The sequence below is a fragment of the Tamandua tetradactyla genome, chromosome 1 (genome assembly GCF_023851605.1).
Source record: "Tamandua tetradactyla isolate mTamTet1 chromosome 1, mTamTet1.pri, whole genome shotgun sequence".
Classification (NCBI taxonomy): Eukaryota; Metazoa; Chordata; class Mammalia; order Pilosa; family Myrmecophagidae; genus Tamandua; species Tamandua tetradactyla.
The window spans coordinates 96,862,953-96,888,470 of record NC_135327.1 but is presented as its reverse complement, the minus strand read 5'-3'; the positions used below and the strand labels follow the sequence as shown (position 1 = coordinate 96,888,470).

The 25,518-nt window shown below is 38.6% G+C and overlaps 1 protein-coding gene across 3 annotated transcripts in view; it reads left to right on the top strand.

Moving 5' to 3' along the window:
- SNX10 (sorting nexin 10) overlaps positions 1-21,761 on the top strand; it is a 120,699-nt gene extending 98,938 nt beyond the window's left edge. For 2 of the 3 annotated variants that reach the window (XM_077121246.1, XM_077121265.1), the window contains 5 exons: positions 7,557-7,643; positions 10,950-11,050; positions 11,538-11,636; positions 18,440-18,652; positions 19,107-21,761. In XM_077121246.1, the coding sequence (XP_076977361.1) occupies positions 7,557-7,643; positions 10,950-11,050; positions 11,538-11,636; positions 18,440-18,652; positions 19,107-19,188 (582 nt within the window). In that variant the 3' untranslated portion in view covers positions 19,189-21,761. The remainder of the gene's footprint in view (positions 1-7,556; positions 7,644-10,949; positions 11,051-11,537; positions 11,637-18,439; positions 18,653-19,106) is intronic. The other variant, XM_077121256.1, reaches the window with a different exon arrangement.
- The last annotated feature ends 3,757 nt before the right edge of the window (positions 21,762-25,518 follow it).

Here is a 25,518-nt window from a genome sequence, read left to right as displayed (position 1 = left end):
GGGGGAGGGAAGGCCCATCTGAATTATAAAATATTTGAAAGTAAATGTACTCTCATTGCTTTCTAGTCCATATTTTAACTCCAACTAGGCTAACAAATTGTTGTCTGGTACAAGTCTTATGGGACCTCAGTTATGGAAGCCCTCAGAATGATTTTCAATTATTTCTATGTAAATAGGTGCTTCTGGAGTTCTTTAAGGTGCTTGAAACTGTTTGTTCTCATAGATCTCAAGCATTGCTCTTGTAGCCTTATGCTGTTAATTGGCACACCCTTAGAGGAGGGGATTTGATAAGATAAACTTTAGATCAGCTGCTAAGTAACTTACCATTAATTCATAGAACCCAAGAACCCAAATGGATGGATTTTTTATTTAAATGGAAGTCTGAGCTTGTTTTTCCTGGCAGTGATTCATTTATTCATGCATGTATTCATTTATCCTTTCGGTGATATTAATGTAGCCACATTGATGGACCAGGCACTCAGTCTCCCGAAACAGCCCCTACCCTGAGCCCCTCCTGGTAGAGGAGGCCTGCAAGCACAGTCCATTGTGCTGAGTCTATGACTCACTATGTCCAGAGGCACTGGACTCAGAGGCAGGGCAAATAAGGCAGACTTGGCGGATCTTAGAAGGCTTTTTGTTTTTGTTTTTAGATCTATAGGCTTTTATTTCTCCATTTAAAAATTTTTATGTTTATTCAATTTCTCATGCTAAAAGTCTCAATTATCAAAAAAAAATTAGTTTCACTTATCACTGACCCTAGGAATGATAGAAAAACCACGTATTTACTTACTTTATCACACATTATACACGTAACACTCTAAAATAATAGTCACACTACCACCACCATCTATATGGTAACTTAAAACAGTTTGAAATACTTGGTTTTGAAGTTCCATTTGTAGGTGGTAATACTATTGTCAATAAATAGTAGTGGTAGCAGGCATACATCCCTCTTTTTCCTAACATTAATATTCATATTTCTCAAGTTGATCATTAAGAACAATGTTTGCTGAAGCTTTTTTGTTAGTACAGGCTTAGCATTATATCAATGAAATTTTCCCTCGGTATGATTCTCTTTGTGCTTCATAAATTCTGAGTATTTGGTTAAGTCTTTTCCAATTCTGTAGTGTCTTAGTGCAGAATGAATATCTTTGATGAGTTATGAGATATGAACTTATAATGAATGTTTTCTGACACATGATATTCAAAAGGTTTATAGTGACTATGGTTTTTTGGTGTCTTCTAATGAAATAAGAATTATAACTGAAAAGTTTCCTACAGTCATTATACAGGTTTCTCACCTGAATATATCCTCAGGTGTAGAGCAAGAGATGACTGTTCAGAGCTTTTTGTCATACATTACCCATATGGCTTCTGGGCCAGTTTGAAAGTATTGTGTACCCCAGAAAAGCTGTGTTTTAATCCTGACTCAATCTTGTGGGGGCAGCCATTTCTTTTAATCCTAATTTAATATTGTAGGGTGGAAACTTTGGATTCGATTATCTCTACAGAGATGTGATGTGCCCAATTGTGGGTGTGACCTTTGATAAAATGGAGATGTGACTCCGCTCATTCTAGATGGGTCTGGATTAGTTTACTGAAGTCCTTTAAAAGAGGAAATGTTTTGGAAGAGAGCAGAGCTGACATAGATGCCAACATATAGAGAAAAGACACAAATTTGGAGATTCTTGAAACCCAGCAGAGGTCACCATGAGATGTTAAGCAAGAAAGAATGTGGTTAGAGCCAAGGGAAGCAAAGAGATGAGAGCCAGCCCTGGAGAAGCAAAGAAGTGACCTCCCACAGGGACAGAGGCTGAGAACAACAGAGCCCAGGAGTAAGGGACCAGAGATGCTATCCACATGACTGTCCAGCTGACAGAGGTGTTCCTGACCATTGGCCCTTCTTGACTTATGGTATCTTTCCCTGGATGCCTTAGTTTGGACATTTTCATAGGCTTACAAATGTAAACTTGTAACTTACTAAATTCCCTTTTTAAAAGCCATTCCAATTCTAGTATATTGCATTCTGGCAGCTTAGAAACTAAAACATCTTCTCTCTCTATTCTTTTTAAATGTACAGTAGGAGATGCATTTTGAGAAAAACCCTTCCCTCATTCATTGCACTTAAGTGGTTTTTCACCTATATGACTTCACACACGTCATAAGTGAGCTTTGGCAGAAGGCTTTCCCACATTCATTATATTCATAGGGTTTCTCCTCTCTGTGACTTCTGTGTATAGAAAGGGATGGCATTCAAGGAAAGACTTTCTTACATTCATTACATTCATAAGGTTTTTCTCCAATATGAATTTTCAGAAACTCAGTGAGTTTTTTCTTAAACCTAAATGCTTTTTCACAATTAGGACACTCATAAAGGTTTTTTTGCAGAATGTATTTGTTTCATGCTCAGTGAGACCCTATTTATTATTAAAGACTTTCCCACAATCCTTACATGCATAATTTTTCTCCAATATGAATGAACTCTTTGGTGTATATTAAGCTTTGACATCAAAGATAAAGCTTTTCCACAATCATTACATTCATAAGGTTTTTCACCTGTGTGATTGCTCCTATGTGAAGTAAATGGTGAGTACTGGAGAGACAGCTTTTCCACATACATTACATTTATAGGTTTTCTCTCCTGTGTGACTTCACATGTGTGAAGTAAGGAATTCAGTTTGAGAGACTTCCCCACATTCATATAGTTTCTCTTCAGTATGAATTTGCAGATAGATAATGAGGTTCTTCTTATGTCTGAATACTTTTTCACTATTAGAACACCCATAAGTTTTCTATCCAGTATGCATATTCTCATGCTCAATGAAATTATACTTGCAGCAGAAGGCTCTCCCACGTTCTTTCCATGCATGGGGTTTTTCTCCTGTTTGAGTTTCTATGATGTGTAATGAGGTTTTGCATTTCAATGAAACCTTTCCCACATTCTTAAGGTAAGAAACCTTCTATGTATAGAAAGGGATGGCATTCAAGAAAAGACTTTCTCATATCATTACATTCATAGGGTTTCTCCCCGGTGTGACTTTTTGCCCATATGAATTTTCTTAAGTGAATTAATGCATGCATTCTACATAAAGGCTTTTCCATATTCATAACATTTATTAAGTTTCTCTGCACTCTGAATTCTCAAATGTCTGATGAGGTCCAACTCTTGAACGAAACCTTTTCTACACTGAGTACACTTACAGGGGTGACTATCATAGAGGATGAGCTATGGCAACATTTCCCAGACTTATTATATTCATGATGTTTCTTCTCCTAGCCCCTATCATGATTAAGTAGATCTAAATCATGTTTCGTACTCTTTCCAGAATAATCACATTTTTAGAGGCATTTCTTGATAAAAGTAATTTCTGAGTTCAGAGAAGACATTTTTTGAAATTTTTCAGTTTCACTCCCTTTTTCCTCAGGAAAGACTTTCTCAAATATTGCTGCAGCCCTTTTTCAAATCCTTGTTGTTCTCTCTCCATCACTGCACCAGCTTCCCAGTCTTTTTCAGTCCACCAGCCCTTCTTGCCATCTCTCAGAATACTGTCATTCAGAAATGTCCCCCTCCTCAAGGCCCAGTCACCAGAAGAGTAAGCGGCTTTGCACTGAAAGAAGACAGACACTCTTAGAGGGGCAAATATAGTAAAGGAAAAGAGAAGAAAAAAAGTAGAAGGTGGGGTGAGGTCAGCAATCGAGGCAGAAGGAAGTGCACGGTTTGAGGCCTGGACATGTGTGAAATGGCTCGTTGTGTATTAGGACCTTTGTCTCTAAAGCTCATTGAAAATCATGAGAGGCCAAGTGCGCTATTCAAGGGGTTTGAACTTGAAGGTCAAAGGGAGGCTTTCAAGGACTTGCAGCAGAGAAGGAACATCATTAGATGTGTGCTTTGGAGCCCTCTTGTCTTAGTGTGGGAGATGAATTAGATAAAGGCCTAGGGATTGGTCAGCAGCTCTTGCATTAATGTTGGGCAAGAGGTCCTTGAGCCAAGGCAGGGGCTGATGGAATATAGATGTGGGGGGGGGGGGCGGTTAAAGGATAACAGCTCTGAAGCCCTTGGTCAATGTGGATTTGGAGGAAGGGATGAGTTAAAGTGAAGAGCAACCTGAAGTAACTGGGTTTCTAGCTGGGGTGTTGTTATTGGGGATGCCCGTCTCTGAGATGGGGAGCAGGTGGGAAGGGCCATGGGCTCTGCCCTGCACGCTCTTGGTCTTGCCAGTGGAGCTGTCTAGGCGAGCTGGGATTGGTGCCTGGACTGGGGTGGAGAGGTGGGAATCGTCCTTCAAATGGGGTGGCTGAAAGCCGGTGTTGGGTGAAGTCAGCCTGAAATTGCAGCAGGGTGTGAAGAACAGCGGCCTGGGTGGCTCTTGGGGGGCACTGCAGCACTTAAGGGAACAGAGTGATAGTCAGCATTCCAACCAAGCGAACACAGATTTTCAGCATGGAGAAGGTTGGAGTCCTAGGACAGCAGTCAGTTTGAGCGTGGCATGTAATGTACTTTACTGTGTTCTTAGAAGCCTTTTTTTTCAGCCTGGTTTTAGAAACGTATCCAACATCTCCTTCCCTAGAGAAAGATTAGACTTAGTGAGTATTTATAATGGTAGAAGTAGAGAATCCCAGCCCATTGAAATGAGGAAAATAGATTCTTTACCTTAATTTGTAATTATGCTGTTCGTTCCTTCTGCAAAGGTGAAGTGCCTTCTTTGAGTAGTGCTATGAAATCGTTAGGTCACACTGCCTTTTGCTGAAAAAAACCAGCGTTAGAATGTTTTCAACTCGGTTCTTAAATTGATATTTTGAACTTAAAAAAACAAAAAAGACAGTTGGTTTTGCTTTTCTTAATTGCCTATTGCCAATGTCTGTGGGAAGACCTCAAGGCTCTGGGTTTATATGGCGTCTTCCTTTCTATACTTTACATTCATTTAGCACTTTACAAAAGTTTTCCCAATGCTTACATGTGTGTTTGATAACTTGATCCTCCTAACAAGCAGCTGAGGTCGGATGGGCAGTTGTTAGTCCCATTTTCCAGATGCAGAAACTGAGATTCAGTGAATAAGTTCATATATTTGCAAGTGGCTGAACCAGAATTTGCCCCTAGACTTATGGTTATAATTCAATGAATTTATGAAAAGAGATGTTTTGCTCAAAGTTTGTATCTTAACAATTGGGCAATAGCCAACAATTAGGGGGGAAAAAAACCAATATGTTTCAGAATTATTTGTAAATACCACCATTGACAATTAATAATATGTGGGCATGTGGCACTGTAATTGAAATTTTTTTTAATCATAAATTTGTAACAAATTTACAAGTGTATTTCCTTGTCTTTTCCTTTTCGTTTAATCTGGGCAAAGGCCCACTATTTCAGTAACAGATGTGTTTCTTTTACTGTTAATTTGGAACATTGAGCTGCTGGAAATATTTAATTTCCCCTTGGGTATATCCAGTGGAAAAGTGGAGCTGCCTCAAGGGAGCGTGGCTTACATGTGATTCAATGACTAGGTGCCTTCCCTGGAGTCTGGTTTAAAGGGGCAGGATAACCTTGTCAGCTGTTGTCCACACTTTGTCCTTGCTCAGAATATGGGTAGGGCTGACCACTGGGCACAGTGCCCAGGACCCACATTCGATTTTAGAGGCCCATGAAAGTATTTTAATTGCTTTTAAAATCAGAAGAAAAAAAAGAACTTTTAGGGCAAACCGCATATTTTAATATATAATATTAATATATACATATTTGTATCAATGCAAAGGTAATTTTTAACATTTTTTTGCATGTGTGGCAGAGGGGATCCATGAAGGCAAAAGTGCTTAGGGTCCTAATGCAGCCCAGAGTGCATGGGGAATGCAGGGCTGGGAGACAAGTGGCCTATTCTGAACTCATGGTCTCCTCTTCTATTCCTAACCTGTTTGTCCTTCTGTTCATTGATTCACTGATTGATTCATTCTAAGAACTGTGAGTATTTGAAAAATACCACTGGACTATGACATCCAGTGCACACACAAATATGCACATTACACCTACACAAAATGCACATGCACAGTGTGACGGGAGACGGAGGGGCACAGTGTACAGACTAAGAGCAGGGCACCGGGGCCTCTGTTTCCTTCTCTGGCAGAATCCGCTTTATCTCTGACCTGCTCGCCCAGGATATAACGAAGGGATATCATCAAGCACTCTTTTAAAAAAATTGTTTTTTTATAGTCCCTCTTATAATTTAGAATGTACTTTTAGGAAATAATGTAGCATCATTACTTTGTTATCTTGCTTCTCTTCCCTCTGTCTTCTGAGTGGTTTTTAAATTAAATAATGAATAGATTTTAAAATGAGACTTTTTTTTTTTAAACGCTCACACATTATCCCTGTCTGCGGAGGACAAGCAGTGGGTCAGAGGTCTCAAATGCAAAACAAAGCACGGGCTGCCTTTGAACTTGCCTTATGAAACGTGATAGGCAGCAAAAGTATTTCCAGGAAATGTGGACTATTATTTTCTCCTTTCCTTCATCCTCTGTAATGAAAATTTTATTTTATTATCTGCATAACAAAATGGAGGTGCTGCGTCCAGAAAACCCTGTGATCATTGTCCCTCTTATGCTCCAGTGAGGCTGTAGGCTCTCTCTCAAAGTTGCCAAGGTAAAGCAGTGTGAGATGCCTAAAATTCCATCTCTGATCCCTCAATCGTGACAAAAAGCTAAAACATTTAAAATTAAATTCACCTATAAATTTATGACTGAGTGAATACATTATACTTCAAAATTTATCATGCCAAATATAATTTGTGTGCTGTTCATGTTTTATATTTTACAACAAGACCTATTTAGTTCAGTCAAGAGCACTTTTTGAAAAGTATTGTTTTAAATTTTACCCATTTCCTGTTCTTGTTATTTTAAAAATGAAATAAGATTTCCACTCCGTATGTTTTCTTCACATCTCTAACTTTTACCTATAACACAAGGTTATTATGGAGATGAAGTGATTTAATTTTTTGGAAAAATTTTGAAAACAGCAAGGTGTTATGTTCCCATTTCTATTATTGACTTATTATTGTTTATTCTCTTGAGGCTGGGTTGCATACAAAAAATCAGTTTCGACTTTCATTGCTTGCTTTTCACATGACCTTTGCTACCCTTTCTTATTTGTGTTCTAGGAAGTATTTTACCAGGCAGGGCCTGTAGTTTTAATTAAAAGAGATGAAGAAAGTAGAAAATGATTGCTTTTAAAATTTGAAAAAAATTAGAATATACTTTATATGATTAAAAAATTAAAATCTGTTATAGAGTATACTCTCTTTTTCCTCTGCAAATAACTTGTAAAACTACCTACAAGTGCCCCAGCCCAGGTTTATCTGATTGTAAAAATTCCATCTGTGGCAAAAAGTGTTTTCTGACTTAGCCTGTGCTGTCTGATTCATTAACCTCACTTCTCGTTTTTTACAGGATTACAAACCCGTTGGCTAAAGCTCATTTTGGTTTTGTTCTAGCACAGTCATTTCTCTCAGCCCTTTTCAGCCTTACCTGGATTTCTGAGATATATTTCTTTTTCAATGATGCCCTTCCAGGAGTTTGTAAGTGTCTGGGTTCGAGATCCAAGGATTCAGAAGGAGGACTTTTGGCATTCTTATGTTGACTATGAGATCTGCATTCATGTAAGTACACAGTCAGTGGTCAGTAGAAATCATAGTGATATTTATGGAACATTATGAAACACTAAACCTTGTCAAAGTTTTCTCAGTGCGAAAAATTTCAACGATTACAACCAATACTTGTCTCTTAAATGAAGTAGTAAGTGTAGTTCCTAAAGTTTAAAAGTTATTTGCATTTCTTAGTGTATTTTTGTTACTATTAATTTTTTCATGTGTATTGCCTTCATTCATGAAGATGTGAATACATCTAAATAAAAATCATGACTGCAAAGTAGTTATAGTTCATTACCGGCATTTCCTTTAGATCTCTTACAGCATATTTCTGGATAATATGCTGTCTGAAAATCTTAAGGTTTGAGAGGATGTGGAGTTCTCTGGAAAAGAGATGTGTGGTGTTTCGTACATATAATAGAAAGTAAGAAATGAGTATATGCAATTAATTTGCCTTAGTCTAGATTCTGAGTCATTAACATTAGAAGTACATAAATAACTGGAAATGGCACATCTCATTTGGAAATAATACCATATCATAATCTCTTGTATGATGATGTCACGTGGTACATGGCCATGATCATCTTAAATAGGGGTCAGAAAACTCTGTAAAGGGCCAGAGAGTAAATATTTTCAGCTTTTCTGGCCATCTGGTCTCTGTTGCAACTGCTTGATTTTGCTATTACAAGGCAAAAGTAGCTATAGACAATACATAAATGAATGAATGTGTTTGTGTTCTATTAAAACTTTATTTACAAAGACAACTGGTAGGCTGGAATGGCCCAGGGGCCATAGTTTGCTGACCCTAATCTTGAAAAAAGTTGCTTTTTTCATCTGATTTAGTGTAGACCTCTCTTGGGAGCAGAGAAACTGGCTTAGGTTGTGTCTGTGACTACATAGCAGAATTGAAGTAAAAATTTAGCCATCATTTAATTTAATTTCCCATTCTAAATAACCAAATTGGCATATTGCACAGCCAAACACCAGCTATGAAAATTTTGTTTGCTTTTCCTTTTTTTCTTTCTCTTTCAACATATCCCAACTTAGAAAGTAAAGTAGAAACTCAAAACTACTTCACTGATGATTGTGTTGCAGGCTGTTCCAGAGAAAGTTGGGTGTTTTTATTTCATTTTTTGTCTTACTTATAAGCTTGCACCAGAGATGCATTCTGTGTAGAAGGTCATTACATGGGTATATAAGAATAAGCACTTTGACGTAAAATGAAATTCTTTAATTGCCTTTTAACCTCCTCTAAAAGCATTGAGTCCTTATCATCCTCTTTGCGGTAGGTATGAAATTTAATTATCCTCAGGAAATAAATGAAAGTGTAGATTTTTCTCTGCTGCATAAATAGCATGAAGTGAATTCAGAAATCTCCATTTCGAACCAGAAATGGTGGGTTTAACAAATACTATTTGGTGGTGCTCTGGCGTTTCTCTGAAATGTTAATAAGTTGTAAATGAATATATTTTCTTGGCTTGGTAGACAGCAGAAGCAAACAAATAAATTTAGAGAACGTAAGCAGTTAGCGATTGCAGTATAGTCTGTTTCTGAAGAGGTCCCTGCCTGTTGCTGCCGGACGGAGAGCGTGAAGCTGGCGGGAGGCTCTAATCTGCCCCTCGGAGGGGTTGTACCCAAGGAGCTTTAGAGAAGCTCGTGTGTAACCTGTTTAAATTAACCTTGAGGGAATGATATCAGGCAACTCTGAAATCGTATCACATTTACTTGGAACTTTAAAATAATGTACTGTCTACTGCGTCATTTTCCCGAACTTGCCCTACAAGTGAAGGGATTATAGATGGACCTTAGTCCGGTGTAGGTACCAGATACATCTCCAGTTACTGATATTCATGGTGCTTTAAACAGAGAAATTAAAGGGAGCTTAAATTGACCCAGCCTGTTCCCAAGACATCAGGTGTCCCTGCGTGGCCTGGGATTCTCTGGGGAGAGAGTGCTGAGTGGATGCGTTCTGGGCCCTCCTTAGGACACTGATGCTGGCATAGCCCAGCTTAGTCCCCAAGGAACGTATGAGAGGGAGGCCCTGCTGTGTTTTGAAATGCACCCATAGGACGTGGATTTCTCTCTATCCTGTGTTTTGCATCCAAGATAATGGGATTTGGACTAATGGCTACTTTGGGGCAAGTCTCTTACCCTCTGCGTCTCGGGGTTTTTTAATTTTATAACAGGAATACAGGAATGTTGTCAAACATTTTATGGGAATATTTGACAGTTAATGCACATAATTACTTAGCATTCCCAAAGAAAACAACAGCTGGGTGCTTATTGAGTGTCAAATAATAATTTTGAAATAATACAAATCTTGGGGGCAAAACATTTGTTTCTCATTTGGCAATGTAAAGATTATGAAATATATTTTTGAATAAATATAGAAATGAAGATATTCTTCTTTTTTCTTTTTTTGAACTAATAGACACTTATTTGCCAGTCTCTTGTTTTACCTGAAGGAGAAGCACACAGATTTACTAATATTGAGTTTACCCAAAGGCGAACCATTGTGGTTTCACTTAGAATGGTGACTCTATAGGTGGCTTTATCCAAGTGTGTCTTACAGTAGCTGGAAGCAAAGCAATATTTAATAGCCCAATAATAATATTAATAGACACCGTTACCAAGTGCTTACTATTAGTCCTCGCAAACCATCCCTGTGAAATAGGTATGTACTGTTTTATCACCGTTTTAGTGCTCGGGACACTGGAGGTTAAGTGAGCCGTCTTGTAGCAGAGCTTCGAAGCAATTCAGGCCTGCCTGCCCTCCCACCACCACTCACGCCGTGTACCACACACCCCTCTCTAAATTTGGATCACACGCCCTCGCACATCTAGGCAGAAAGGGAAATGATCTTTTGTTTTAAAGGGATTACTGGGGATTCCTGTGACCTGTAGTGATGGTTATGTCAATGTGATGACTATTCTGTGGTGTAACATCAAGAGCTAAAGGTCTCTCTAACCTCCAAATGCTCCTCCACTGCCTGATTGGGTCTCATTTACACTTTAGAATTTGTTTGTTTGTTTGTTAAGGTCCATCCTTGAGAGCTGATGTTAATGGGTGGATGGGAGGCTGCACAGACCTCCTGGAGCAGGGGGCTTCTGGCTGTCCAGGACGAACGCCACTCCTTGGGGTCAGTCCAGCCACCCCCAAAACTGTCATATTGGTAGGTTAAGTGCAAGCTTTCAGAGTACTGGCATGAATGTAAATGTATTTTTGGTTGTTTAATGAATATTGGACTCCTATAGTGAGTTATAAGGAAAGCATTGTTTCATCAAGCAAGGCTGATGATTTTTCTATTTTTCTGAACAGACCAATAGCATGTGTTTTACAATGAAAACATCCTGTGTGCGAAGAAGATATAGAGAATTTGTGTGGCTGAGGCAGAGACTCCAAAGTAATGCATTGCTGGTGTAAGTGATTTAAAGTGTATATTGAGGAGACTATAATTATGATATTCAATTAGTAAAAATCAATATTCATTAAGATCTGAAAGCTGGAGGATTTTCAAGGTTTCTTTCTTGATTGCAGTATATAGCTTTAGTTAGTTTCGAGGATACTGCATCTTAATTTAAAATATGTCACTGGGCAGTGCACCAGTGGCTCAGTGACAGAATTCTTGCCTGTGATGCTGGAGACCTGGGTTCGAGTCCCAGTGCCTGCCCATGCAAAAAATATATATATATAATATCACTGAATTCCACCAACTTTTATGAAGGATCTCTGAAATGTTTAAAGGTGGATTTTTCTCTAAGTTAATTCATTTCCTCATGCCCTATTAATGAATAATTGTGCAATAATTATAATCATGCATAATTTGCCTTCCTTTGAGGGATATCTATCACTAAATCCCCCTGATTTCATCATTAAAATTTATTTTTCTTCTCCCTCTCTTATAAGACAACTGCCAGAGCTTCCATCTAAAAACCTGTTTTTCAACATGAATAATCGCCAACATGTAGATCAGCGTCGTCAAGGTTTGGAAGACTTCCTCAGGAAGTAAGTGTACAGACATTCTTGTGGCCGGACAGTAAATATAAGCAAAGCGTTTTGCAAGCATTGAATATCATATGATCGTGTGGGAAAGAGTATTACTGTTTTTCAAAGGTTGAGAATTTGCTCTAGAGGGACGCTAAGCCCATCATTTCCTATACTAGAGCGCCATCTTGTGGCTCAGCAGCCTATGGTGCATATTTGGGACCAGATCTTCTAAAAGGAAAACAATGCACTGATTGAGTCAGATAATACATATATAGTCCCTTAAACTGTAAAGCAGATCCAGATTATTTGGGAGTTTATCTGACAAAAGTAAAAGTTTCCAGGAAATCAGTTGCCTAATTAAAAAGACACTTCTTAAACATTGTCTTTATTTACGCATATAGGATTGACAGACCAAAATCAGCCCTTTAATAGGCTGCTAATAGCCTTCTAGGCTCCTCTAAATTAATAGTTTAACTCTACTATTTGTAGGGAATGCTTTTAAAGGTAATATTTGTTGGCGTTTGAATAGGCTTCTCAGTGGGTTATTAACTCTGGGATAGTGGGTACTGCCATTAAAACTATTGAACTCATACACTGATTCCTCTTTTATCCCATAGTTTGGAGGTTTATCCCCCAGGAGGCAGAACATCACATTGATTTGCACATGGATTCTGAGGACTAACTTCCTGGGTTCAAATCCTGGGCTTGCCACTTACTAGCTGGGCCTGTGCTGCCCCATGTATAACATGAGTTAATAATAGTACCCACCTTATAAAGTTATCGGGAGGACTAAATGAGTGAATGTTTGCAAAGCACCCATGACAGGGCCTGGAATGCAATGTGCACTACGTGGTGATCATTGTTATTATTTTAATGCACTTAGACCTGGAACAGTATCAAGCTAATTTTTCTAACTTTTTATTTCATATGGAGGGAGCAGGCTGAGTCCCATGACTAGAATCTCCTGGCTTCTCTTTCTTTTTCTATTACCTTCAGGATCTGAAAGTTCTGTCCTTATTGCAGCTTATAGCTTACCTGAAATAATACACTGCCTTCTCCCCATGTGGCTCATTCATAAAGGGTCTGGGTATTAAATATGCACATGAATATTAATATTTATTGTTATTAGATTGACATAGTGCCTTTCTTTTGACGGGGTCATGGAGACAGAGAGAAACAGCCAAGGTTATAAATTGAGGGAAGGTGGGGAAAGAAGAAGAAGCCAGAGGAACAAAAAAGAGGAAAAGAAATGAAAGAACTGAGTGAAACAGTAGCTGAGCCCAGTCCTTGGAAAACATTACTGTGATATTCTTGACAGGCCTGGCAGAACAAAGACTCAGCCGAGGTGTCTTTTTCCCCCCTTTCCCTTGGGACAGCTCTGATTTTAATTGTTGTCTGCACCAGGCCCAGGTGGCTTATGGCTGCTCCCTTAAGATGAGGTCCCAGCAGCCCAAGTTTGCAGAGCCGCCTGGTGCTCCAGATGCTGCCCCAGGGAAGCTGCAGACTGGCCATTGCCAGTGAGGACTGGGCAAGGGGGTGGAGTGGCAGGAATGACCAAGTCCTACAGTCCCCATTGGTACCGGGAGTTGCTTGTTTTCTAGGGAGTAAAAATCTCCTGATTTCAGGTCAAAGGACAGCATGTGTCTCTGTGTTTATGTTACTTCTTAAGCACAGGGCATGTGTTTGTGACCAGAAATTACTTCATTGTTGTGAACATAACCCTTCCTTCCACGGCCTCTCATTCAGCCACAGTGGGGCTGTGCTGGTGCTACATTACTTTTGCACACTACATCGTTTGGCTCCCTGCTGCTTGTATTTGATGCAGATGTCATGGTGAAAGTGTCCTGGATTGGGAGCTCGAGGAGCTGGATTCCAGCTCTTTTACTGTCTTGGCTCCTGATATTTTTTCTAGCTATATAACCTTGGAAAATTCCCTAATATCTTTGATCTTCGTTTTGCTTTAGAGTGGGGTAATGTAACACAGGCATTGCTGACCTCAGGGGGTTGTTGTCGTTCATATGATGGTTTAGAAAGGACTCGGAAAAGTCTGCAGTGATTGTTCATTCAACAGATGTTTATTAAATGACTGCCTTGAGTCAGGCTGGGCGCCAGGGATATAGGACTGCACAAAATGGACACAAATCCTTGTCCTCTGAAAGCATCCATTCTAGTGGGGAAACACTGCATAGACACATATCGGGGGTGATGACTAAATTCACTAAAATTGGATCTGAATTTCCCCTCCAGAAGTCAAATCATGGGACAGACACTGGGTTCTCTTAACAATAACGTTCATTCCCCTGTAGGAGTTGTCCCTGAGCAAATGAGTTTCTCATTAAAAATGAAAGCCAGCTTTTCTATGCTGTTTGAACCGGAAGGAAGCAAGGGGTCCCTCATACGTGGTGGGATTCACCTGCAGACCGGTGCCCCTCCTTGTTTGGCCGGCCTTCCTCACTGTGTCCCTTCGATTCCGATGCGTGGCTCTCCCGTTCGCTGTCAGCCTGTGACGCAGCAGCACCTTCCGCTTCTCTGCCCCCGGTGCGGTTCCCACTCCCAGGTTCGCTGTGGGACACTGGGTGCGACATGAGGCAGCCCCGAGCCCTGACGCCTGAGAGCCCCGACACCCGAGAGCCCCGACACCCTCTGAGGTCTGACCAGTCCCCATGCAGGAGGACCAGCCCTTCAATAGCCCGCACCTTCTTTATTTGTAAAGGACTCTAGGAACTTGAGAGGAAGGAGACCACACCAGGAAAATGTGAAATGTGCATGAGTGGAGGTTGTTAGCATGTATTTTTAAAATTTGGTTTTCTTGTCAGTTTTGAAAGTGTGAACTCAAATCACTGTGTATGTTCAAAGCTTTGAAGCCAAAAGGTTGCTGTCTCTGTGCATGTGTGGGGGGGTGTATATACTATAAATATATATGTATTTTTTTCATTTCAAAATGAAAAAAAAAAAGTGAAACAGTATCTATCTCATTGCAAAGTACATATCCAGGCAGATTAGAACATTTTCTTTGACTAAGTGCCAAATAAGGGTAACTGATACCATGTATTGAACACCTGCTATGTGCTTGACGTTTTACATGTTTTATCTCAATACTTACAACAATTGTATGAGTTGAGAATTATTTTCTAAATTTCATAGTCAGGGAAATTACAGAAAAGGTGGAGGCACTATATTAATTGCAGGAATTGGCAAGATTAAATTACTAGAACTCTTGCTAAATTTGGTCAATATGAATGAGAATTTTTAAACATTAATTTTCCTCAATCTTGGCTATAATTTCCTTTTTTGGATTTTTCCCCCCTGACTAATTACAAATTGGAAGTCATTTTTACTAATAGTTATGGAGAAAGTTAGTTATAGACTGAAATTATAAACTCTGTTGGCAAGTCTTATAACTAGTAAGACTAATAGCATTCTTACTAATTGGTTAGGCTTGATTGACTAAACCAGGAATGGGAGCCAGCTTTCCTTCTTTGCTGAATTTATCCTACTAATATAGCTGCATTTACCCTGCAATTTAGACTTCATATTTATATTTCTTTAAGAATGAAGAAATATTAAAGTTTTTTTGATAAAAGGCTAACAATGCAACACTGCAGCTAGTAATATATATGTACATATATATACACACACGCAGACATATCTGTATTGTGTATGCATATATATTTGCAAGTCTTTGTGTTCAATAGAGGGCACCACAGCACAGATCATGAATATCTTCAATGCATATTTGTAACTTTTTTTTTCTCATGGTAAGAGATAAACAGGCTGAGTTAACTTTTTTTTCCCTACACCAAACTGTTAACCTTTCATACATTATACACACGTGTACATACATCATTATATTGGTTTCAATAGACCCAGGACAGCCTCGGTTAGGATTAAATGATTTTGCATAGCTATAAACTATTCTTAACTGAGCCAATGTATATATATAATACACTTGAAAAAATTATGTTGAGGAAAACCAGGTTTTCCACTGCATCCAGTTCAGGAGAAAACAGGTTTTACTTTGTTTAAACTTGTTATGGGGAAAAGAATAAATTTTGATATGTGTTGTAAATATCTTTTTTAGAAATCCCTTTAAAATTCTAGAGACTGTTTGTTCCTTTTATAACAGTTTGAAAACCGCATATATTTATCTTTATGGAGGCTGCTAAACCTGACATTTTATTGACTGTTTTACAAAGTATTCTTTATGTGAAGTCTGAAGTTGATTTTCTGCCATTAGGTTTATTGGTGGAAAATGCAGCACGAACGTGACTAAAGAAAAAAATAGGATTCAATCTTATTATGATGGCAGTCGTAACACTTTCTCTGATACATGTCTGTGCATAGTAAACCAAATGTTACTTAAAATGAGCTAATTATGTTCGCCAAACCAGAGGGGAAAACACTTTTAAATTTTGGAATAAACTATCTGACTACAAAATGAATATATATATACTTAAATTATTTTTGCTGATTTAAAATGCACACTTATGTATGATGATGGCATCAGTTTAGCCAAAGAGACAGAGGAGACTCAAAAGCCCAGGTCGTCCCCGGCAGGTAGGCGGCTTCTGAACCCTGGACCTGCCACGTGCCGTCCGTCCTCTCAGATGGGAGCTGGGGGCGTGCCTGGCTTCCTCTCTGTTCACCTGTGAGTCCTCCAGGTGGCAGTAGTAAGCAGAAAAGGCTGGAAAATAATGAGTCTAATGTACAGTAAAATTGGAAATTGAATTATAGCTCAAGGAAAAGGACTGTAGCCTTGAGGTCCTGATCAACCTGGACGCTGATCACTTTTGTTTGCTGCACCCATGTGTTAGGTTACTCGCGAGTTAATAACCGGGCGCCAGCAGTTCAAGGCTCAGTAGAATTGCTTCGGACATGAAATAAAGCTAAAATGAATTTGTGTCCAATATCATTGGCATTAGTGCTCATTACTTTTGTGGTGTAATGCCTCAAACCATCTAAAATCAATTTTAAAGATTACCCATTATTTTATAAAGAAAATAAAACACATTTCCAACAGAAACAAAGAAGCCTAAGTATAATCCTCTGCACAGTTACTTGTGCTGTGTTTGACAGGAAACCACTGACAAAAGGATACAAGAAACACTGCTCAGACGTCCCAGCCTGCGAAACTTAATATTAATGGGTTGTTGCTATATAACTCTTCCCTTAATTTGAAGTATTTAAAACAAGGATGGTAAACATTTGTAAATGTGGAAAATAAATCTTGACGAGTAGTAAAAGGAATTTACTACTTTACTACTTGTACTTGGCAAATTAATCTTTATCATGTGACATGATCACCTTTTGGGAGAACCCAGGTAAAGGACAGGGAGCGAGAAGAAGTATTTAGCTGCTTGGCTCTAGATTTTGCTTTTTAAGAAGTACAAAGGTGTAACTTCTCCTTCTGGTCAATAAGAATTTTCTCAAACTACATTTATATAATATACCTCTTGAAGCAAAGGGGATGGCTAGATTTTGGTTGTGATACTGTGCATTTTTAGACAGTTGCCTGCATAAAAAATTGTTTTACTTTAAAGAAAAGTACCTTATATTCTGGTGACCTGGGGTTTTAAGTAAATTGTTGTAATTACCCAAAAGAGATTTATTTTTCTAATTGTTTCTTTTAAAATACAGAAACAAAGTAAGGTTTATGTTACCGTAATTACATGATCATATTTCATAGATCTCTGTGAAAAATCCCATGTTAGGCAAAATTGCATTTGGGTTTTACTGTTCTAGTCTAGTCCTGTACATCTGGTCTTTGTGCCCTGTGCTATCTCATTATTGAACTATTAATAGGACAGAATTATCAGATATCAAAATCTTTGATAGCAAAAGATAAAGCCAGTTTTTATTTAAATATAGTGGTGTATAATAATGCTATTTTCTATTCCAAGACATGAATTTCAGAAAAAACACATTCATTCACTGATAATGTAAATCTGAGCATATGTAGATTTTGCTGCAGGATCATTTTCCATCCTCCGTGTGAGGTAGTTTTGATGCACTAGTTCAAATCTGTACTTTCTTTGTAAACTTTGATCTTGCATATGGGATGGTTAGTGTATACTTTTCACAAAATTGTCATATTTTAATTATATATGTGGCAAAATTCACTGGGATCAATTTTGTTTGGTTGCTTATGTTGACAACAGAGTTAAGCAGCATTGCTGAAGATTCTGGAGAACTCTCTAATCAATCTTAGGTATTTTTGTAAAGAAGACATCTCTCAGCTGAGTCATTGAAAATATGTGCTTATACATGTAAGCTACTTGTAAATTTTTAGAAAGTAAAACATGCTGAGAAGTTGACTTTTTAATACAATTTTTTCTTTTTAATATACCTTTTTAAAAAGCAGCTTTAATATAATTTTTAATACCATAGGTAGTTGAAAGTTTTGATGTTTCATGACAGTCTGTCCAATAAAGATCACTGAACTGACATGCTGGTTGGCAGTAGAAGTGTTTTTTTTTTTTTTTGAGTAGAATAAATTTCTATGACTATATAAACAAAATATTTCCATAATTAACCCACGTGGTCAGAACAGATGGTTAAACTGAAGTAATGTCCTTGAAGTTATTCTTTTAACAGATGTTCTTAACTATTAGCTTCATGTTTTTACTCACCTAAATTTCCAAATAATTGAATAAAAGTTAACATATGCTTTATCTCTTTAATAGGCAGAGTCCATAATTGATGCAAAGTTTAACATAGTAGAGAAATTACTTCCATGGTGTACTTCTAATGTTTTTCTCTCTCCTACCCCATAATTGTCCATCCCTATTCACCTACTGTTTTTCGTTTTCTCTTTTGCATAGGGTCCTACAGAATGCACTTTTGCTTTCAGACAGCAGCCTTCACCTCTTCTTGCAGAGCCACCTGAACTCAGAAGACATTGAGGCGTGCGTTTCTGGGCAGACTAAGTACTCGGTGGAAGAAGCAATTCACAAGTTTGCCTTGATGAACAGACGTTTCCCTGAAGAAGATGAAGAAAGAAAAAAAGAAAATGATATAGATTATGATTCAGAAAGGTATTTCCTCACATTGCTATTGAATATATATGTATTTATATGATACATCGTGCACATATGCGTGCGTGCAGATATATAGACACACTTCACTTTTTGTTGATGTAATACTAAGATAATGAAAAAATTAATTGACTGAGATTTTATTGAGCTGTGACAGCTCATCATAGTAGTCTTCACACACACCTCCACACTGAATTAATGAATGCAGTAGAAATTCAATTATCTGCATTCTGATTATGTGACTTTCATTTAGTCAGACTTGAATTATTCGCGTTTAAATTATCTAGCTAAAAAAATATCCAACTGCACTCCAAATGGCTAATTAAAAGTCCAAATTTCCTGTCTCTCTTTGTGACTGGAGATAATTAAAGTTCTCCTCTGTTACTCAGGCTTTGAGTGTGTTGTGAAAACCAATTTCCTCTTTTTATTATTTTCCCCCTCTCTTCTTTTCCAGTTCATCCTCTGGGCTTGGACACAGCAGTGATGACAGCAGCTCACATGGATGTAAAATAAGCACAGCTCCGCAGGAATCTTGAGAAATAATTCTAATGTTGCTCTCTTAGTAATAGCAAATTAGGTCCAGTCATAAAGAAACCTTGCTGATAATATATTCTTACCTAAAGCTCGCTGTCATGATGTTATTAGGTATTAACATTCTTAAAGATGTTGCATTATTAGCAGTATTTTTATGTTGTCTTATTTTTGGTCAAGCTGCTGTAAAAAGCTAAAGCATGTGAACGCAATACTATCCTTTAAAGGCAAAAATTATTGGTAAATGAGACCTTGCCCTCAGAGAAGTGATTTACATATATTTAAAAACCTAGTTAGTTATATTGAATTTTAAAAGGTAAGTAAGTAAGTAGCATTTAAAATCAAGATAGAGCATTCCTCCATGTTTCAACAAAGCAATGCTACTGAAAACACCCTTAGTAAGCTGTGTGCTGTTAACCACTCTGAAAGAGTTAACAGTGTAGACCAGGCTGCTTCTCAGACATGTGGCTGATATTTTGTGGCTACCTCCCCTGCACTGGGAAAACACTTTGCTTTTTGGGTGTTTGGTTGAAATATTTCAATAGTATTTAACCTTTCCAGTATTCTACTTCACACTTAGATGGAAAATGTATCTGATGAATAGAGACATGTTAAAATACTGTTTACATCTTAGAAAACACAGAAATAATGCTAGGAATTGCACTTAGCTTTGCAATATACAGATTCAGAAATACATTTTCATGGTCCAAAATCACTTTAAACAAATGGTTTCTGGAAATGAATAATTTCTTTTCTTTATCATTGTGTAATTAGAATTACAGGTTAATGATTTATTCTCTGACTAAACGTACAGTTTCTTGTCTAGATAACTTTCAGTATCATGGTAGTTAACTGTTATTTATCTTGAAGGTAGAAGGAGTGTCATAAAAAATTAATAAATTTATTTTTACCAGTAAATATTCCCATAATTTAGGAAAGGATATTGACCCACTAATCTCAGAATTAATAATTCATTTTTTAAAACTTTTATTTTTTGGCATCCTGAGGATTGGTATAATTTTAATAAAATGTCTTTTCTTAGTGGCCCAGAGATAAGATGTTTTAGACAAACTACTTTTGAACTTCAAATTTCAAATGAGGCAGCATTATCTTGAGATAATTGTCCAAGTTTCTTCTTTGTTGAATGGTAACAAAAATATCTCTTGGAAACTAACAGGAAGATGTTTTCACATAACTGAGGTAACTTGTTGCTTTAATTAAATGTTACTCAGACTAATTATTGGAGAGTAGCAGAGGCTGCTCAAAATGCAGCCTTTTCGTTTTAGTTTAACTAGGAACTTAGAAGTTATTTTATTATTAAAAAATCTTTGAAAGATTTGTAACTAAGAAGCAACAGAGAGTAAATTAAATTTAGATTAAGAATGATTTCCTTAATTTCTAATTTTTTGAGGTCTAAAACATTATGAGATTTTTGTAAATATTTTGATTTAATGTATCTTGGATCCTGCTACTTTATCATCTGACTCATTGCTTGAAATCAGAAAAATAAGATTTAGCAATTTCTTATTACTTTGCCAACACGTAAAGTTCACCATCCAGGCTAAATTTAAGCCTGACCTAAACCCTTCAGCAACATATATTTGAATTCACAATCTTTCTGTTTTACAGCAGTTTTGAAAAGCATATACTGTGCTACTGATTGTCCTTTATTTTTAGATGATGTAACATAGCCATTAAAACTGATGCTAATAATGCCTCATACTTGGGCATGTAAACTTCAGTATATCATTGTTTCCACATTAAACATGTAAAAATCTACCCTGTTTGTTGGATCACTTATTTTATACAAGATTTATATTTCTTTTGACTTTCACCTAAATTCGGTGTGTTTTGGGATTATCAAGTTTTTTTTTTATGAAGAACTTTGGTAAAATTTGATTTACTCTTCACTATGGTTGTATACATTTAGCTTTTAGCCTTGGTTTGGTGGTTTTAATATCTAAACACTGTCTTCTTAAAACTGATTTCTTGCAGCTGAGATACTACTGATTTAGATGAAGTTCAGCCCCCAGTGGTTTTCTTGCTTTATTCAAGTCTCTTATTTTTCCCTGGCATATTTTTAGGTATTATCATTCTTAAAGATGTTGCCTTATTTGCAGTATTTTTATGTTGTCGTATTTTTGGTTAAGCTTCTGAAAAAGCTAAAGCATGTGAATGCAATACTATCCTTTAAAGGATAGTATTTCTTTAAGAAGATCAAATAATTTCTTAAATAACTAAAATAAGTAGAATAAATGTTTGTTAAAATTTTTTTTTACTATGAAATTTAAAACTTTCTAATGCTGGATGCTTTATGATTTACATACAAACTATATATTCCTGGCTAATTCTGAAAGGATATTCATCTATAAAGCCAGCTTATGTATTTTGTTTTAAATCTGATTATATATATGTATGTAACTTGAATGTGTAAACATGAAAGTCAACAACCTGTTGTTTAGACTTCTTTTAAAGTCTTACTTGCAATAAAGTGATTTAACTTCTAGTTAAAATTTCAAGTTTTAAAAATATATATGGAAAAACATTATCTTTAAGCAGTTATATTCCTTAGATATTTAATCTTACACAAGCTTTTCAAGCATAGTTCACATTTTATTGAGTAATTAAATACAAACAAGTGATATGCAATAGTAAAGTAAAAGAATAAAATTTCCTTTATGTCTATTAAGAATTAAAACAAACTAATTTAGCCTAGCCACAATTATCATCATACCCAAAAGTAAATTGAATGCTGTTTTGAACTTGGTTTATAGTTTTGTTTTGTTTTGTTTTGTTTTTTTTGGTGCCTTAAGGATTAATCATAACTGAGCTACTGTGGTACAAATAAGGTCTTCAGTATTTGAGCTGTAATGGAAGAACCTTTTCTACGAAAGGCCGCTAACATTTTAAGACAGAAAAAAAACAAAACCAAAAACAAAGGCTTATTCTGTTTCTAAATAATGTCTTCTTCTTAATATTTAAATTACTTAGTTGATATCCTATGAATACAACGCAGCATCAGTTCAACGGAGGAAACAATTTATTTCAATACCATCTTGTGGTTTTGTTTGGAATACAGACCCTTTATTATATATAAACACAATTTCAAATACAAAATGCTGTCTGAAATTAGTTATTGCAATTTGACATTCAAAGCATAGACACAATTTTCTTTGCAAATATAGGTCATAAGAAATTAATACATTTTAATAGAGTGGAGTTCAAAACATTTTAGAAGGACGTAAGCAACAATTTCTTTAAAATTTGAATATTTACAGAGGATTTTGGTTCTATGCTTTGCCATAAGCATCTTACAAACCATTGTCCCTTTAAGTCAGGCACAATTGCTCTTCACTCTTGCTGGAAACTTTTCTACATCACTTTTATCAACAGTGCATTGGACACTAATTTATTTTAGCTGCGCAAACTCTGATAGTTAATGACCCTTTTTCTCCGAAATTTCAAAGACTTGTTTTCAAAAGACATAGAAGAAAAAAAAGATATAATTTTCTGCTGAACTTAAACTCTGGTCTAAAGACACTATGCAAATGGCTTATGCTGAAGAGGAAAATACCCTTTCTCCCCCGACGAGAAGTGTAGATTCATCCAAAAGCCCACACCGCTTGTCTTTGCTGATAGAAGCACAGCACGGGCAAATGTGGTTGTGTTTTTGCTAGTTTCTTACCTCTGGGCCTTCTTTATAGCTTTGCCCCCCACCCCACTGGCGGTGGCGCTCCCGCGGCTGCACCCTCGGCCGCCTGTTGGCTGCGGCACACTCGGCCGCGCCGCGTCCCGCACACGCGCGCTCCCGCCGCCTCCCGCCCGGGCCGCTGCGGCGGCGACTGGGTGGCAGATAGAGAGCCAGACTGCCTCGGTCCAGTAACCCATGGCAACCACTCTGGTAACCCATAGCAACTGCGCTGCGGGGGGGGGACGGATGGAGGGGGACGGCGGGTGATGAACGGGAACAACAACCCCCAAAAGACAGCGATTTACAGCGCAGACCTGCAGCGTCCTCTCCCCTGCCCACCTGCTTCAGATGTGGGCATCGAGGCCGGCCCCCTTTATGCGTTAAAATCACAACCCTGGATGCTTGAAAATAAAATATAGTAATGCAGAGAGGCCTTGGAGGGTGGGCCTGGCGTGGGAGGGAGCTTTGAATACCGATGACCCTCCGGGCCTCCGGGTTGGAGAGCGCGCGTGGAGCCGGAGCCCCCGCCACTCGGTGGGTTTTCGGGACAGCCAGGTCAGGCTCTGCGGCGCTGGAGCCGGGGGAGTGGCGGCGCCGGCGGTTCCCAGCCTAGGGCCGGCTCCGCGTCTTTGTTCTGCAGATGCTCGCGCCGCTCTGCAGCCTCCGCACCCCACGGCGGGACCTGACAGACGGCGAGGATGCGCAGCCCGGGCCCGGGTGTGGCTGGGGCCTGGCGGGTCCCCGCGAGCGCCCTGGGAAGGCGGCGGGGCTGGTGCAAAATCCCCTTTTCAAGTGTTTTATTTGCATACACACTACACTCAGCAGTTAACTCCTTCCCCCTCTAGTCTTCTCAAGACCCTAAAACCTGGGCGTGTTAACCCGTCTTCTCCCTTCTGGGGAGAGAGGAGAGTCGTGCCTGGTGGGGTGGCGGGACTGAGCTGCCGGGGAAGAAGCGTGTGCCCCCAGGTCCAGAAAACGCTGGAACAGGGTTTAATAGGGGAGGAGGCGGGGAGACACTAGCCCCACTACCGGATAAGCCGGGGACCCAGCAGGGGAGCGTCACACTTTTCCCGGGAAGAACCAAGCGCGCCTCTGGCTGGTACGGATCCAGTGCGCGGCCGCTGACGGACAGAGGGTGGCGCTGCCCGGCCAGCTCGGCCGCAGCCGCCCGCGGGAGAATGCGCCGCCCGCGGGGTCTGGCTGGGTGTCTGCATGGCGGGGAGGTGGTAGGGAACCCAAGTAGAAAGAACCTGCGCTCGGCGTAGATTACAGTCTGCGCTGGGGAGCGTCACCGCTCGCTGGTTTATTCGCAGACCCTCCAACCCGCAATCGCGCAAATACAACCGGAACGGGTTCCATTTAGTACGAAGCATTTCCTTACATAAAAGCCCACTATGCAAAGAAGTGCAGTGAAATGAGGTCAGGGCTCGAGACCTGGGGGCACTTGGTTCTGCGTCTAGTTCTTCTAATTAGCTATGATTCCAAGGACGTTTTGATCTTTTTAAAAGGAAAGGGTTTGGCCTGAATGATTTTGAAGGTTCTTTGAGATTCTTAAACTCAGTTATCGTGTTCTCCGTGTGTGCCAGTTAGAAATCCAAATACTATCAGCAACATTCCTTTCAAAGGCGAAAGACCTACAGAAGTATAATATATAGATATAGCAGTACAATGTATGTTCCTGATAAAGTAATATGATCAACAGTTTTACAAATCAAATACTATTACTGGTGGCCAAGGGAAGATAGCTATGTAAAGAAATCTATTTTTAATCCTTTCGTTTAAAAACGTATCTTCTGAATATATATTTTTGCTGCAACGTGTTCTTAGGGAAACTTGGTTTATTTTCACAAATATGCATGTTTTGAGTTCCACTGCCTACCGGGCACCCCTCTAAACTGCCCTGGGATCCGTTCAGTACAGTCCCAGCCCTCTGCACCGTGGTGTATTGGGAGCCTTGTGCTTTAATTTAATTTTTTTTTTAACAAAAGCAATTACAGAAAAGTGCAAATTTAACGTGTGACATTTAACATTTTGCCGTGGCAGGCAGCCTCCACTTAAATGGGGCCTTTCTCCGTAACAACAGGAGCCAAAAGGCCTTGTGTCATGGAGTAATGTAAGACACAATCTGGGCTGCGAAGGCACAATGAATCGGGAAGGATTTATGTAATTAATTGACCAGTCTTAACCTGTTATCGTGATGTAAGGAATTTGGAACTCATTAATTTGGGCTCTGACAGATTTCATATTAGAGCTGGCAAATATGGATTGAGCCTCTTATTCTTGTAGCAGCTGGAATTTCCATGACAGTGAGGATTAGTGAAGAAGACCTATTGCCAGAGTCAAACTGCCTTTTTGTAATCAGTATCCCTGCTCTGCATTAAAGGGATAATGAAAAAAAAGTTAAAAAAAAAAAAAAAAAGAAAAGACATATTACCTGGCTGAAGGAGGGAAAGGGGCTTTTGCTCACTCTGCATTTGCAGTTGAATGAAAACATTCATTTCAATCATAAAGTAAGCACCTTGAGAAAAAGGTAGAAGGGTCTCAGGGTCAGGTTTGGTATTGTCGTCAAAGTTAAAAGATGGGGCCTTTGAATTCCTCTGTGTGCAGACAGAGACTGTATGAAGAAGGAAATAGAAGTCCTATG